Raw genomic sequence first — 17,857 nt, forward strand, 5'->3', positions numbered from 1 at the left:
CCCTTCCACTATGTTGTAAGAGCTGATTCCTTTTTAATAAATTCCATCCCCCAAATAGCTAAGGGTGTTTTCATTACCTCTTACTGCAGCCTGATCAACACAATAACTGAAAATATTAAACGTTAATTACTGGATAACGTTAATTACAAGATTGTCCCATTTAACCTACCTAACAATTTGATGTGATAGGCATAAAGTTTTAAAGGGGGACACTGATGGCCTAGAGATCAGAGGGAGTCCTAAAACTTGCTCAAGATGACCAAATAGGAAGTGGCAGCTGGATTTACACGAAGCATAATCATCTCCAAGACCACTTCCATTATCACTATGCAGGCACCAATTTTCTTTCCACTAAATCAAATGGAAGTAAGAGTGTATCTGTCACTATGCGGACCTAAAAGCTTTGGTCATGCCTCACTTGTCCCACCTTCTCTGCTCCCAGGCTCTGGCTTCATGGCTTGGTTCTGAGCATAGCTCATAGCTCATGCCTTAGTAGCTGAAGAGGTAATGACATGCCATTTCCCACTGGAGCTGAGTAACACTTTGTCCAAGACCAAGAGTCTCATTGAAATTGCACCAGCAGTGTGCGATTGAGGGTCATAGAGCTTGCTGAACAAGCACCCCCCCCCCTTAGGCAGAGGCTGGAAAGAATTTCACTGTAATAGCAGTTATTAAGGGTCCACGCTGTATAACAGATGCATTAGATATTTACAGACTTTGACAGAGTATTTAAAAATGAGGGTTTGTTTCCTGTGATACAAACAAGGTAAGTAGCCATGCTCAGGATTCCTTTTGTACATGGGTGGTATAGGACCTCAGCTACACCCTTCCTACGATGTATAGATGCTCCAACCTGAAGAGGACATAGACAAAGGCTCATCCTTTCAGTATTCATTTACTGAGCAGCATCGTGCTGGGTGTTGGGGATTTACTTATCCAGTAGCTTAGCAAGTAGTAGCACCCTCATTTTAAAGACAAGGATATGACTCTCTGGTTAATTATGGATGTGCTGGGATTCCCTGGATGATCATCTGACATATACTTCAGACATTATGTCAAAATATCATTAAAACATTTGTTTTGATGATATGGTATGGAAGTCGATGCTATTATTTGTTCACATGAAATTGAACGAGGGAACTTATTAAAGAGGGGAGAATAGCAAAGATGCTAGGGTGCTGTCTTTCCATTATTTATGCTAGCTTAAAAGCCTGAAATGGTTTGGCAACTCAATATTTTCCAGCATGCATCACATTAGCTTTTAATTCATTAGCTGTCTGCTTTCTTGCTATGGTGTGTGTTTTGTACTGGTGCTGCAGGGTATCTGAAAGGATTATTCCGCCCTACTTCAGCCCCAGGAAACAGAACTGCTATGAATTATTGATAGTGTTGGCTTTCTAGTGCTTTAATTTCACTTCTTTGTTTCAGATGAGGATATTAGTTAAATGGGACTTTTTTTTATATCACCCAGGAGCTTACTATATTCTAAAGGAAATTCTAACTGGCTTGAATTATAGTAAAGCTAACTGTATGTTGATTCTCCTTCGACATGGGATAGATTCTCCATACGTTTCCCTCCCCTACATCCTTGGTCACAGTACAGTTCTCAAACTGAGTTCCACAGCACCCTTGGGATTCCCCAGTCCTTGCCAGAGGGCCTGAGTTATAGCTGGAGGAGAGAGAGGCTGTGATAAATGTGTGTATGTGCATGTGTGTGTGTGTACACGCATGTGCATGCGCGTGCATACACACACACACACACACACTCAACCATTCTCTTGGTTCAAAGAAGAACTCTTTTCTCCTGGTACTGGTGGCTCATGCCTATAATCTTAGCTATTCAGAAGGCTGAGATCTGAAGATTGTGGTTTGAAGTCAGCTCGAACAGGAACATCTATGAGACTCTTGTCTCCAATTAACCACCCAAAAGCTAGAAATGGAACTGTAGCTCAAGTGGTAGAGTGCTAGCCTTGAGCACAAAAGCTCAGGGATAGCTTCCAGTCCTTGAGTTTAAGCCCCAGGACTGGAAAATACGAAGAGGGAGGGGGAGGAAAAGGAGGAAGAAAGAGGGGGTTAAAAAGGTGTAGGAGGAAGAAGAAGAGGGAAGAAGAAGGAGGAAGAAGGAAAAGAAGAAAAGGAAAGAAGAACTTTTCTTACTCTTTTATAAGCATAAAGGGTTCATGCAAGATTATGTTGGAAGAAAGTATTATCTTTTTTAAAAGCTTGAAAATCCAGAATTACTACAGAAAACAGGATAATAAGGGTTTGGAAATCTTTGAGATACTAAGAAAAAAATGTCTAAAGACTTCTAAAAGCACAATACCTCTGAGTGTGAACAAGCAGGGACTGGACCAGATAGAAGGTGGCAGCATGCCATATGACTTGGCATGCAGGACTTAGTCCTCCTATGATGTCCTAAGAATCCCGTGTATACAGAAAAGCCCTTTGCTGTGTTTATTTATATCATGAGAAAACACACGATCACAAGAAGTGCAGGAAAATTTGGGCAGCTGGAAAAACTCATAAATAAGTTGCTTTATGTACTCATATTCAAGTGGTTAGTCAGGTATATAGGCCCCTAACATCTTTTGAGAGGATGGATATATTGACTACTTGTGTTATTTCATAGGGTAAATATGTTACTGTTTCCTGTAATGACAGCTATTATTGTTTTTTAACTTTCCAAGAGTGTATAACAACCAGGGAGTTTGTTTTACATTAGATAAAATGAATAGCCATGCCCAGGATTCCTTTCTATACATGATGATTTGAAATACCCCTCTCCCATGCTCAGAAGCCATAACCTGAAGGGGGCCTACAGATGATGAAAGCTTGTTCTTTCCATGTGTATTTAAAGAGGATGAACTATCACCAGACACTGTGCAGAGGATAGGGATCTAATAGTAAGCAAGAATCTGACCCTGTCTTCTTTGAAATTGCCCAGTAATGTGGAGGAAGCACCTTATGAGTACATAAGCAATTTCAGAAACACAGCAATTTGCAGAATGTGATTATCACCACAACAGAGAGATAGGTAGGGCCCTTTTCATATTGAGGCAAAGAAAGCACCCTAGGGGTGGGGGAGCAGCAACCCAAGAGCATTTTAGAAAGCCACAGCTGGCCTTTGCTAGCTGCTAAGGTCATAAATGTGTGGCACTTACTGTATTTGATGGCTAAATATGTACCATCTACCCTCAAGAATTTCAGTGAAATGTTACAAAAATCCTGAGGGGGACTGATAGTTGATGACTGCCCAAATGGGAACAAGAAAAAAAATTATAGGACAGTGAGTGCAATTAAACAAATACTTACTTCCCTAATCAGGTAATACCAGCACTGTTTCACTTGTTCATGTATAATGGCCCATTTAGTCATTATAATAGTCCAGAGGCTACTTTAATACATGTAAGATCTTTTCTCTTGCTATTCCATAAAACATTCTCCTCACAACTGTATATAATCTTCATCACACAGCTAAGAAATACCTCCATAAGGAAATCTTTGGCCATACTGTTACTTTATAATTGTTGTAGGCAATATGATTTGGATTAAGGAATAAAATAAGCTTTACAAAAATTAGTTTCATTTTTTTAAAAATTTCTACTTAAGTTGTATAAAATGTGTTGCAGTGAATGAGCACACGGCTATTCCATAGCATAACCCCTGTCAGAAGACTTTCCCAATTTATGTTCTTATTTTTTACTTTTTGCTAGTTGAAATTTGTTTTTTAAGTTATGGATCACAATCCTTAAATAGAAATACCTGAAAGATATATGCATACTAACAGATGTCAGTGTCTTTCAAGCACATATAATTTATCCATCCATCTAGCCATCCATTCAGTATTTATGGAGGTTACTAAACAAATGGATAAAATATGCACGAGACAGACCATGTACCCTGGTCATGCTGGCCCCTTGGCTGAGTGAGCATGATTCATTTCTCTCTCTCTCTCTCTCTCTCTCTCTCTCTCTCTCTCTCTCTCTCTCTCTCTCTCTCTCTCTCTCTCTCTCTCTCTCTCTCTCCCCTCTCTCTCTCTCTCTCTCTCTCTCTCCCCCTCTCTGTACTTGCACATTCACTGTAGTAATTCTCTGAGAGGCAAGTAAGTAATGTAATTAAAGACCTTAACTAAAAGAACAATTGAAAATTATTTCTAAATTAATTCAGAAAATAAGTACACCATATGGTTTGTATATAAACCATAGGAACCCCAAATAAATAGAAACTATTATCCTACCAGCAAAGCTTAGCTAAGTTTTGCTTAGCTTAGTGGAAGACTACTTGGTTCTCTATACACTAGTTTAAAAGCATAATGACAAAACAGTTTTATTCAGAGGCTAATAGAATATAAATATATGTACCAAGACTTGTACAAGACCTGAATTAAACAAACTACAAAACTTTATTTGAAATTTAATTCTTATTCTTTTTTTTTTTTTTTTTTTTTGGTCCAGTCGTGGGGCCTGAACTCTGGGCCTGAGCGCTGTCCCTCAGCTCTTCAGCTCAAGGCTAGTGCTCTACCACTTGAGCCACAGCACCACTTCTGGCTTTTTTCTTTTTGCTTATGTGGTGCTGAGGAATTGAACCCAAGGCCTCATGCATGCAAGGCAAGCGCTCTACCACTGAGCCACATTCTCAGCCCCTTAATTCTTATTCTTAAGTAGTTGTACAATTTATCAAAGCAGTTTATGAATACAATGTGTTTTGATCAATGTCACCCCTTCAACATTCTCACTCTCCCCTTCCCTTTCTTAATTTTGTGGTACATACAATAAATTCTTGATTGTTCTTCCCCCTTCCCCTCTTCATTCGTCTGCTCTTCTCCCCTTGGCCCCAACCCTGGTCTTGCATGTACCCATTTCCTGGTGCTGACTTTGTTGGGATTTGACCTAGTCTTTGTAAAAAATTCTGTTATTTAAGCTCTCCATAGAGTCCATTATACTTAATTCATTTGAAACTATTTGCAATACCACTCAACATGTTTACTTATAGATTTATAGGAACATTCTTTCTATCACAAATGCAACCTTTGTTTCTCTGTGTCTGGCTTCACTAAATATAATTTTTCCAGGTCTTTCCATTTCCTTACACATAGTACAATAAAATTCTAATGGATAAGTAAAATTCCATTGTGTTTATATACCACATCCATTGAGGGGCATCTAGACTAATTCCATATCTTGGCTAAGGTGAATAATTCTACAATGAACATGGTTGTGCTGGTGGCTTTACTGTAACCTTGTTTGTGCTCTACTGGATAAATGCCCAGGAGTGAGATTGCTGGAATCTAGGGTAGTTCTGTGTTTAGTTTTTGAGGAACCCTGTATACTGCTTTTTAGAACAAGCTTACATTCCTACCAATAGTGTATTTTGGCTGCATCCTTGCCAACATTTATTAATGTTACTTTTCTTGATAGTGGCCATTTTAACTTGGATGAGGTGGAATCTTGTGTTGTGTTCATTTGCATTTCCTTTATCTACAGATTTTGAGCATTTCTTCATGTGTCTAGTGGCCATTTTTACTTCTTCTGAGAGGTCTGTCTTTTTTTTGTTGTTGTTTTTTTTTGCTTATGTGGTGCTGAGGAATCGAACCCAGGGCCTCATACATGCAAAGCAAGCACTCTTACCACTGAGCCACCTTTCCTGCCTGAGAGGTCTGTCTTTCAGTTATTACTCGTTTATTAATTGGGTTGTTGTTTCTTTGTTCATTTAATTTATTTAAATTTTTACATAAAAAGTCCAGTAAAAATTGGATAAAGTGATTTTAAGCAGTAAACCAATTTTATCAACATAGCACAAGGCTAGCCAAAACCACAAGGCAGCTTGCTTTAAAATATTTACATGATAACAAATTAAACCTTGCAGAACCTAAACCATCCTTACAAAATTTTCCTGTGATCCTAGAACATAGAAGCCGGAAGCAAAACAAAAACCAGGGCAGAGAGAAACAGTATTTTCAACATATTCATATATACATTAGAACATAATACAGATGGTCAGGGTCAAGGGCGTTGGATAGGGAAGCTCATGGGTCTGTTCACAGATAGCACCGCCAAGGAGACCCAGGTCACAGGATGGGGTGAGGTCTGGCCAGAGAGTTCCCTAACGGGATTGTCTCCAGTGGTCTCTGACCATTCCCCAACAACTGGTGGTGACTTGGAGCTAGAGCTCATTTTTTTTGACACCTGCAGGTTTGAATTGCCCAGGGTTCTAGCCATAGAGTGAAGCGGAGGCTAAAGGATTTCTTCTTCCTAGAATCGGTCCTTACCTGACCACCTGTCCTACCACCATGGTTCCACAGTCACTCTAACGCAGTGTCTTCTTCGGGTTTGTAAACAGCTCCAGACTTCTGCATGTACTTCTTAATATACTCCTTGACTCTGAGTTGCACATTCTCATTGCACTCCAGGTCCTCGGGATTCTTACAGTACTGCAGCTCCTTGTTCACAACACAGTGAGTCAGCTTGCGAGCCAGGTGCTTGAAGTCTTCGGCTGTGGTGATTCTGCTCATTTGCAATCAGGCTTCTGGTCAGGGTTCAGGCACTGGATGATGAACGGAGACATCTCTTTTCGGAATACTTCTTTGCTTTTCTTAGCCAGCTCACAGGAGGTGTCTGCTTTGGCTGTCTTGGGCTTTTTTGATGTCTTCATGGGGTTTTCATTGTATGTTGGGGTTCCCAGGTCCATCCCAGCTTCATGTTCGAGGCTGGCATCAATTCCAGGGCTTTCCCAAGAAGGAGTCTGCCCTGGGATTAAACAGTAGTAGTAAATCTTCCCTTTGGATCTTAAGCTGTCTTCCAGTTGGGAGGTAACACAATAGTTTTCGGTTTGGGAGGACCGGGAGGTGGTAGATCCAGTAGATTATTTGTTACAACCATTTCAGGTGGCTGTAAGGGCTGAGGCTGTGGTTGGCTGAACTACCACTCCTTGAGGGTGTGCTCTGAAAATCTGCTGTCCCTAGATATACTGAAGACTAGTCTGGGTGTAACAGTACAGTTGCTGGGGTTGTCTGTGAGTAGGGTGACATTACACCATAGACAGTTGGACATGTGTATCCTTGGTAATATATGGTTGCTCGAGATTGTGAGAGTACGGCTGCTCTGCACTGACTGTTTGAATCCCAAACACTGTAATTCTGTTCCTGGACTGGGCCTGGGCCTGGCAATGTCATGACCGCAACTTTGGAGTCCTGGTGTACCACACCAGTTGGGGCCACATACTGTGAACCAGAAACTTCCACAGGGGCTGCCACATGTGACACCACTGGCACTGGTGGAGGGGCAGGAGGGGTTCTGTCGAATGTCCTGCCAAGGGCTGGGCATGGTCATAAGGAGCAGGAGAGCACACAGGGTCCATGCTGGGCGTGGGCAGGAGCACCTTCCCAGCACTGGGGTTGCTGGGATCCACATAGGCCTGCATGGGGTGACCTCGTGGATAGCCAGTGAAGCGGTGGGGGAGGCGTGACAGCCCAGAGAAGCTTGAGGCCGCGGGAATGTCATCCCCGAGTTCTGCATCTGCTGCTGTGGTTTTTGAGCCTTCTTTTGGACCAACTCTGGTTCAAATAATTTCCGGCACTCTTCAGTGCAAAGTTTACTGAGGTCTTTAACGTGAACTTTCTTTGTAGAAGTTGGTGTATCATACCTGTCATCTGGCCTTTTGGCAGAAGCCGTGGTGAAAGAGAGCCTCTTCATTTGCTCTTCTCTTTGAGTTTGTTTGTCTGGGTCTTTCTCTCTTGACCTATTGGAAGTCTTTAGGGAAAGCTGTTTAATCTCTGAAGGCAACAACATCCCTTCCTTATGCAGTTACTGTGCTCTCCTTTTCAGTTTGACTTTTCTTTGGAATTCGATATCATCTCCTTCAAGTCTTTCCAAATGACCAGTAGCTTGGTGGCCAGATCACTTATATCCACAGTCATCTGGCTGTTCTTGACTCCTCTCTCTTTCCACATCGGATACACCCTCCTCCTCATTCTGGGGTGGAGTCTCCTCTACAATGGTTCCTTCCAGTTGTGCCATTGCTGTCTTTGGCTCAATCTCAGTGTCACACTTTGGCTTTGAGAGTGGCTTACTGGCCTCTGTCGTGGTTTAACTCTCAACGTTGGGCTCAGGCAGCTGCTGCGGGAGTTGTTACTGCGGCTCCTCTTCTTCTTCTACAGTGATGGTCTCTAACTGATCAAGGTCCTTTTTGCTATCCTTGCCTTCTAGCTTGCTGGTTGCATCAGAGGTTACACTGGCCATGCTGTTTTCACTTATAATTTTAAGTCTGTGGAACATGAGTTTCTTTGGGGATATCTGTGTCCATCTCTGTGGTCAGCTTGAGTGGTGTGAGAATGTGATATATTCTCACTGGAATATCCATCTCCTTCACTCAACTGAGGGACAGTCGTCTTTGTTTGAGACCAACGTTGAATAATTGGAAGTACTTTGCTTTCCTCCCACATATTTTTAGTAAGAATGGACAAGTATTCCAAAGTCTCTTCCTGAAGCTTCTGGTTACTTTCCTGGCCATCACTAAGCTCTGCCATCCAGATCCACAACTGATATAGCCCATGACATTCTAGAAGGGACTTCAGGCAGGACTGTGGGTGTGTGTTCTGAATGAGCTCAAGACAGGTAAGTTTCTGCTCCAAAGTTTCCATTCTAACCATTAGCTGGGACAAACTGAGCACCCAAGAGGCCCTCTCCATTTTCCATCAGTGCTTCTAGCTCTCTATCTACTGGGTCCTTCTTTCCAGATCGCTCTTTCTTCATTTCCCCCGCTGCTGCTCGGATGCAATTCTGCTTTCTCCTCCCAGGTAACCCCGGCAATTAGCTGACCCGCAGAAACATTTCTGTGCTTCTTTTCCATATCATCGAAACTGATAGTCAGATGTTAATTCTGAGCCTGATGGAAACCAACCCTTAGCTGTCCATTCACAGTCCATTTTTGGGTTTTGCATTTTGGTTCACAGCTGTGATTCATGAAATGAGAGCAATTTCCTTTCTGAGTAGTGTCTATTAGCTCATCATTCTTCAGGGCCATAAAATAGTAGTGAATATTTTTGTTTCGTGCATATTCCTTCACTCAAGCTTTAAACTCTTTGGGTTGTTATTTTTTTGAGGGTTTAATTTATTTATTTTTTTGTTGGTGATGGAGCTTGAACTCAGGACCTGGGCACTGTCCCTGAGCTTTTTCTTTTAATAACTTTTTTATTGTGAAAATACTGTACAGAGGGGTTACAGTTACATGAGCAAGGTAATAAGTACATTTCTTATCAAGCATTGTTGCCTCCTTTGTTTTCCCCCTACCATCCCTTCCCTCCCACCTCCACAACTATACTCCCCTCCCTGAGTTTTTTCACTCAAGGCTAGCTAGCACTCTACTACTTTGAGCCACAGGGCCACTTCCAGTTTTCTGGTGGTTAATTGAAGGTAGAGTTTCATGGACTTTCCTACTCTGCTGGCTTTGAACTGCAATTCTGAGATCTCAGCCTCCTGAGTAGCTAGGATTACAGGCAGGAGCCACCAGTGCCTGGTGAGAGTTTAATTTTTGATTCTCTTCCTGGTAGTTCTTGAGCTTCCTGAGCTCTTACCAATACAGTAGAGGGCAGTCATTGGACCTCTTGTCTTTTCTATCTCATGTTCATTTTCTTGATGATCTCAGCCAATTTGGCTGCTGACAAATTTCGAATTTTATTTCCGCTAGCAAGTCTCTCAGATTCAGCTGCCTACTCACATCTCACTGACATCTCAACTTAACATTCCCAAAGTGAGCTTCTAATCTTCCCCTCAGAATCTGCTCCTCTCATCATCTCTCCATTTCTGTACATGACAACCCCATCCAAATAGGTATTCAAGCCATTCTGGTGTCATCCTTCACGCCTCTCCTTTTCCCACGCCCACGTCCAGCCTGTCGGCAAATCTACTTACTGTACCTCCAGAATTCCTTTCAAATCTGGTTACTCCTCACCACCATCACTACCCCCTTCCTGGGAACCCACTCAACTCTAAGGTTCTCTCCTCATCCACCTGGGAGTATAATAAGTCAACTGTGACTTACGGCTCATGTTGAGGTCAAAAACTAATGCATGAAAAGAACTTATCTTAGGGTTGAGCAAGCTGATAGTGATCAATAAATGTTAGCTTTCATCATTATTCCTGCCTTTTGTTTTCTGGGTTGCAGGGGTGGGATGAGGTCAAGGGGAAAAGGGTAGATAAATGAAGAGAAGGGATGAAGAATGCAGTCAAAATTCAATGTATGCCCTACAAAATTAAAAGTGAGGGAAGGAGAGAATTGAGAGGGATAGGTGAGACTGTTAAAAGGGGTGAACCAATCAGGATGCATTCTGGTCATAAACTGCTTTGTTGAGTGGTAACTCCTGCGTACAACTACTTAAAATGTTTTTTAAAAGATTTGACTAGTAAAATTGATGCCATCAGCTCTTTTTCATAAAACTGAATTTCATTCTTTTATGCATAAAATTTCCATTTTTAAGATTTGAACTAAATGAGTTAAAATGAATGTATTACTATGTGGATAATTTAGCTTCTGAACAGTCGTCCAGAAAAAGTCATAAGTAATCACTTAAAAAAACGAGGTTCAAGCCAGGTGCCAGTATTTCACACTTGCAAGCTAAGCTACTCAGGAGGCTGAGATCTGAGGATCACGGTTTGATGGCAGTCCAGGCAGGAAAGTCCATGAGACTCATATTTCAAGTTAACCAGCAGAAAACCAGAAGTGGAGTTGTGGCTCAAAATGGTAAGAATGCTAGCCTTGAGCAAAAGAGCTCAGGGAAAGCAACCAGGCCTTGAGTTCAAGCTCCACGACTAACCAAAACAAACCACACACACACACACACACACACACACACACACACACACACACACACACACACACACACACACACACACACACACACACACACACACACACACACACACACACACACACACACACACACACACACACACACACACACGGTTCCAAAACAATGCCAATTTGAATCATTAGAATTCTCAACCTTGAGTGATTTTCAGCTAATTAGGAAACTTTGGTACAGAAAAATATATTTTTTAATTCAAGGTTATATAAAATTGTATTGCACAGTAAGATACAGCTGTAGCTTTATCATCTGAAATAACTTTGGGGTCAAAAGAAACTCATAAAAATGTTTCTATAATAGCAACTGGGGTAACAGCCATCACTTGTACAAAACAGCCTCATATTGTATTAACCTGTGGTAACAATAAATCTATTATCCAACTAGTTACTAGTAATTAGAAAGACTTTTTTTTAATGCTCAACATTAGTACCTTGTTATCAACAGTGTATACAATAGGTCTGAATTACATAGGAAACATCTCTATTAAATACTAAAGTGTATAAATTAAACACATGGGTTAAACCATTGCTCTAATAATTAGAAAAATGTTTTCAGAATAATTAGCTTACTCTTTAATGCGAGGAATTTCCTAACATATGGGAAGAATAGTATTAGAATAGATAAGAAAAATATTACTCTAATTTTATTAAATGGTTACCAAAACACAAAGGCACAATGCCTATGTGCCTCTAATCATATAAAATAATATTTATCAACAACAACTCCAAGAAGTAGAAATGAGAGGGTTTTGTTCTTCATGTTGTTCTCTTTTCTTTTTGTCTTGTGTGTTTATCTGTCTTTAGGAGTGTAAGGAGGAGAACAGAAATGGAGGGACAAAGGATGAACAAATGCAGGAGTGGTTCTCACTAGACATTGTGTTGAAAATGAACTCCAACTCGTGGGTGGGGACAGGAAGCAAAAACGGGGAGAGAGTGAGGAAAGGTGTAACATTGACTGAAAAGAAATGTATTCTTTTTTCTTTTTCTTTCTTTGTTGGTTGTGGGGCTTGAACTTTGGGCCTGGGCGCTGTCCCTACGCTCTTCAGCTCAAGGCGAGTGCTCTACCACTTGAGCCACAGCGCCTCTTCCGGTTTTCTAGTGGTTTATTGGAGATAGGAGTCTCACGGTCTTTTCTGCCCGGGCTGGCTTTGAACTGCCATCCTCAGATCTCAGCCTCCTGAGTAGCTAGGATTACAGGTGTGAGCCACCAACGCCCAGCTGAAATGTATTCTTTACCTGACATTTGTAACTGTAGCACCTCTGTACATCAATGACCTATATAGTAACAATTTTTAAAAATTAATTTAAAAGGTTACTGGAAATTATTTTTATTATTTCAATCAGTAATTCTCTCATAATTTTGTAAATATATACATACATTCATATATACACATTTACACATAAAACAGTATGAAAGAGCTAATGAAATATTATGAATGAGGTAATGAAAAAACAATGGTGAATTGTTTTTAGTATAGGCCTCTTGTAAAAAAAATTTTTTTCTTTTGGTAATGGAGCTTGAACTCTGGGCCTGGGCGCTGTCCCTCAGCTCTTCAGCTCAAGGCTAGCACTCTACCATTTGAGCCACAATGCCACTTCCAGGTTTCTGGTGGTTTATTGGAGATAAGAGTCTCATGGACTTTCCTGCCTGGCTGGCTTTGAACAGCTATCCTGAGTAGCTAGGATTACAGGCGTGGAATTTTTTGAGTATAAAAACTAGGTAAGGGCTAAGGTATGGCTTAGTAGAGTACCTGTCTAGCAAGGGCTAAGGCCATGAGTGCAAAACCCAGTACAACCAAAAAAGAGCTAGAGAATAATGAACTTGGAATGTTTTAAGGTGGTGAGGGAACAACCCTAATACGAAATTTGTAGTTAGCTTTTGTCCATAATTAGTTAAATTTTGTGTTAGTCCTAGAATGATAGACATATCAACAAATTTGAATATCATATTATATGCAGAAGTTACTTTGTAAATATGAATGCCATTGATGTCCGTTGTGAGATCATTTTAAGTGATGCACAAATATTTTATATTCTAATTCGTATTTTGTTTTGGTTTTGTAGGAAGTCCTGGCTGAGCAAGGTTGGAAGTCCTAGTTCTCGCATCGACCGCACAGAGTTTTCGAATGAGAAAACTATCTCTAAACTGGAGTACTCTAATTTTAGTATCCGATACTAAGGAAAGAGAAATAAAAGTTGTAGTTCTTACACTGCAAGATAACTGTCTGTATTCTAAGTCTATATTTTAGAGTAATAATTGCAGAGTAGGACTAAAAAGGGGAACTTTCTGTTCTGATAGCTACAAAATTATATATGGCTGAACATGTCTGTCACTGGAATAATTTTACTCAATTTTATGTTCAGGTAGAACCATAATATTCTAAGATGGAAAATGACATTATAAACAATTTCATGTCAACATTCAAGTTAAGCTTTGTCATGAAATGTTTAATTTCACTGAAAAATCACAATATATATGTTATTCCATTAGACAGAAAATAATAAAGTTAACCACCCAAAATTATTTTTAGGTACTGTTGTCTGTGATAAATTTGAATGTCTTATGAATAATAATTGGCTATTAAAGTTGAGTGGTTTATTTTTTATTATATTAATTTTATGTACTTGTACAAAGGTGTTACCATTCAACAAATACAATACATCTTGATCAATGCCACTTGAATAATTTGTTACTGAGTCTCTAAAGGATTTTAACCAGTGGTTAAACTAAATACATATGAAATAATCATAATAAGCATAAATAGTTTTAACATTTTGGTTAAATATGAATATAATTGCATAGTAAGCTGGACTTAATGTCTTCTTAAACTATATATTTTTTATATAGTGGATAAGATAGCTGGTGAGGAAAGCTATAAGATCTCACACTCTCCATACAGAAAGCCCAAGATTTTATCAAGAATTCTCAGTGGTTGACTTATAACTGAAAAAGTACTAATACTATCCCCTAAACCTGTAATGTCATTTGAGGATTTTCAAATATAAATGATAACCAAGCCACAGAATATTTCAAGGAAAAGATTTGTTTCTACACCTTAGAATTACAAGATTGAATAGGATGGGGGAAAAAAACTGAAAAATTTAAAATGTTGTAGGTATGTGCTTGCAAAGATTCTCCAATAACTTCCAAATTGTGATAATAATGTAACCATTCACTAAAACTAAATTTTAGCCAGCTGGGTAATACATGCCTGTAATTTCAGCTACTTGGTCAGCAGAGAGGAAGATCATAGTTCAAGGCCACCTTAGGCAAAGTTAATACAAGACTATCTCAAAAACAAACTGAAAAAGTAAAAGGACTAAAGAGATAGTTCAAGTGGTAGTGTAGTGTACTTGCCCAGCAAGTTTGAGGTCCTGAGTTCAATTGCTAGTACAGTAAAAAACAAAAAAACAAAACTATATTTATGTGGGAATTGAATACCTAAAACAAATGATTATTAAAATGGGGTCAGGAGGATCCTTGAGGTACTGAGCACTTGTTCCCTCCTCCTCTTCTTTGTTGGTCTACTTCAAATCTTTTGGGAGTGCAGGTTGAAATTTCTGTTCTATGTATGGTACAAAAGTCCTTGCTGAATCCCACAGCCTAGAGAGGGAATCCAGGTCTCTTTACCTGCTGCATGGAAAAAAAGAGAAGGAGATGAAGGGCAGCCTGAGTTGGTTTGAAAGTTAATTTCATTGATAGATGATAACAAAGATACCAAATGTATTTCTACATTTATATAGAAATAGGGACAATGTTACATTGCCCTGTACCTAAATATATGTATTTAGGTCTACTAAACATACCTAAATAAAGGAATAAAGAGCATGCCTCTTGTTCTAATGTAGGTATCATGCTAAGCAGTACATGTATTGAACATTCCCCAGAAGAATTTATCAAGGTATTTATTCACGTGGGTTGTGCTCTCCTATTTCCTATTTGAGGTTCCCTTACCTGTGTTTGTGTTCCTTGTGTTCCCTTACATCAGAGAAGGCTTTGGAGCCAGATACCCTTGAAGAAAACTTTACTTCAAAGGTATCCTTTTAAAGAAAGCCTAGTCCTATTGGTTGAGGAGAAAGCTAGAAGCCTGGGCCTTTAGCAGGTGAGAGGGAAGCAGAAATAGTGAGAACCAGGGGACAAGGAAGTCATCCAAAAAGAACGGTTCCTTGGAAAGGGATCCAAGGCTGCATCTTTCTCCAGTTATGGAGACCTGCTCATTTATCCCAACAGCACCTCCAAAGTAGAGTGGTGAGCAGTGTTGTACACAGTGAAGCAAGATCACAAATTTAGGGGCTCCCACCTCCAGCAAGATTCTTATACCCCATAGTGCCAGCAGACATCCTACAGGCACATGGCCCTCAGGCAGTAGTTATGGTATCTGGTTTTCTCTGAATAAGACTTTTTGTGAGGGGGTAGCACACCGTGGAGAAACAAGAGTGAACTGCCCAACTCCCACACAGGATGGAGTGTGAAGGCTCCTTTTGAGTTAGAGAAAATCAAATTGACATTTTTTTTCCTACACAACTTTGGGAAACAAAATCTATATTTCTCTACATATAGGAAAGTTTAGTGTTTTCAAAAATGTTGTCTCAGAAGTGACACTAATATATTTTTTCTTTTTTGATATCCTTTAATAATTCTTTTCTCAGCTTTCTTTATAAGACAAGCACATTTGCTAGATGAATCTTGTGACTATACAAAGTGAATCGCCTTAGTCAAAATTACATAATGATTAATGCATACCTGAATTCCATTACTGGATGGAAAATGTAAATAATGACTGAGAGTAAGTGTTCATGGATAAGTAGAAAGCAAACAAAATACAGAATAATATAAAGTGATGCTATGGAGACCAGATAACACCTTCAATAGTTAACTTGGTATTCTCAAATTTCATCTTGCACTCCCACAGTGAATTTTAAACTTACATATCATATTTTAGATAGGTATACTTCTGACAGAATTATTTATCTTCAGGCCCAAAAAAATTTCAGCAAAAAATAAATAACGAATTCAGTGATTATCAGCTGGGATCTTCACATGCTACAGAACCGTACCTCCCCTAAAAAAGCAACCCGAATCCCAAGGCGAATGATTTCTAAAAGCATGTTCATGATTACTTTTACATACTTATATAAAAGTTCCTGTCTTGGGGCTGGGAAGGTGGCTCAGTGGTAGAGCGCTTGCCTTGCATGCATGAGGCCCTGGGTTCGATTCCTCAGCACCACATAAGCAAAAAGAAAAAAGCCAGAAGTGGCGCTGTGGCTCAAGTGGTAGAGCACTAGCCTTGAGCTGAAGAGCTGAGGGACAGTGCCCAGGCCCAGAGTTAAGGCCCCACGACTGGACCCAAAAAATAAATAAATAAATAAAAGTTCCTGTCTTTTCCAAAACCTACCTCAACATGCAAAGCTCCATGTGATCATCATGACAGGAGGGAATGACCAACTCTCCCCTGCAGGCCACAGAGGAAGACACGTGGGAGAGAGCATATGTTCTGTTAGGGAGAACAGGCCTCTAAGCCTGAGAAGCAGCAGCTGAGTTCCATCTAAGTCTGTAATCTATAGAGCTGAGGATCTATGGCTGGAAGAATTCAGGGTAGATCTTTGTGATAAATGACAGGTAAGCCGCAAAGAAGGGAACTAACTGGTGGTGAGTGACTTTGAATAAAAATAATACATGAATTTGACTTCTGGAAGTTCACCATTTTTTCTTGTTTTTAATTTTTTATTATAAAGGTGATATATAGAGGGGTTACAGTTATGAAAGTCAGGTAATAAGTACATTTCTCTTGGGACAGTGTCACCCCTTTCCTTGCTCTCTCCCAGTTTTTCCCTTCCATCTCCACCTAGAAGTTGTAAAGTTCATTTTCAGCACAGTGTTGTTCACTATTTTTATGAATAAAAAGATTTAAGTTTTAGCCAGGTGCCAGTAGCTTACACCTATAATCCTAGCTACTCAGGAGGTTGAGATCTGAAGATTGTGGTTCAAAGCCAGCTTGGGCAGAAAAGTCCATGAGACTTTATCTTCAACTAACCACCAAAAGGCTGGAAGTGGTGAGCACTAGCCTGGAGCACAAAAGTTCAGGGATGGTGTACAGGTCCTGAGTTCAAGCCCTGGGACTGGAACAAAATAATTTTGAAAGTGTATGTCTTGGGATGTGTTCTTATAGTGAAAGCTCTCAAACTTCTGGGCTCAAGTCATCCTCCTGCTTCAGCTTCCTCAAAGTAATAGCTGGGGCTGCAGTGCATGCCACTTTATCTGGCAATGATGAACCTTGTCTTGTAAAGGAATGTTTCCTCAGCATGCATCTTGAAACTCATAATTAGAAACAGTGGGCAAACAGAATACCCTTAAAACTGAATTTGCTCTTGAAAACATGTAGCCTACAAATACAGTGTATTCAATAAGATGTATCCTAGCTCTATTGAGAGAGATATTGAAAAATGTTCTCTGAAGAAGAATGGTCATATCAGAAACAAATTTCAGGAACTAAACATAGACAGTATGTTAGAGGATGGACTATTTGATGAACCAGACCTGTATTCTGGGTCCAGAATTCACTAATTCACAATGTGCCTTGGAATCCTACACGACAAAGTCAAGAAGTTAAACTAGACTTTTTACAGGATTCCACTGAGCTAGAGGCCTCCTGGGGCCTTGTACATGGTAGGCAAGTGCTCTACCACAGAATTATATGTACTCCCAGCCCTGGTTCATGGTTTTGAATAAAACCAAAGCCTAATTTTAAAAAGTTTAAAAAAAAAAACCTTTAGCTGGGCATTGGTGGTTCATGCCTATAATTCTAGCTACTCAAAAGGCTGAGATCTGAGGCTCAAGGTTCAAAGCTAGCCTGGGCAGAAAAGCCCGTGAGACTCTTATCTCCAATTAGCCACCAAAAAGCTGGCAGTGGAAATATAGCTCCAGTGGTAGAGTGCCAACCTTGAGCAAAAAGTTCAGCTGCAGAGCCCGGAGCCCTGAGTTCAAGCCCCAGGACTG

General features: G+C 40.1%; 1 protein-coding gene and 1 pseudogene across 1 annotated transcript in view; one reads left to right on the forward strand and one right to left on the reverse strand.

Annotated features, from left to right (window-relative positions):
- Acyp2 (acylphosphatase 2) overlaps nt 1-13,511 on the forward strand; it is a 123,870-nt gene extending 110,359 nt beyond the window's left edge. Inside the window, exon 4 of the mRNA XM_070025619.1 lies at nt 12,925-13,511. Within this exon, the coding sequence (XP_069881720.1) occupies nt 12,925-13,039 (115 nt within the window). The 3' untranslated portion in view covers nt 13,040-13,511. The remainder of the gene's footprint in view (nt 1-12,924) is intronic.
- LOC138829320 (histone-lysine N-methyltransferase SETD2 pseudogene) lies at nt 6,302-9,593 on the reverse strand (annotated as a pseudogene).
- Nucleotides 13,512-17,857: the final 4,346 nt, after the last annotated feature.

Source organism: Dipodomys merriami, unplaced genomic scaffold, assembly GCF_024711535.1.
Source record: "Dipodomys merriami isolate MVZ:Mamm:240054 unplaced genomic scaffold, mDipMer1.0.p SCAF_17, whole genome shotgun sequence".
In the NCBI taxonomy this organism is placed as follows: domain Eukaryota; kingdom Metazoa; phylum Chordata; class Mammalia; order Rodentia; family Heteromyidae; genus Dipodomys; species Dipodomys merriami.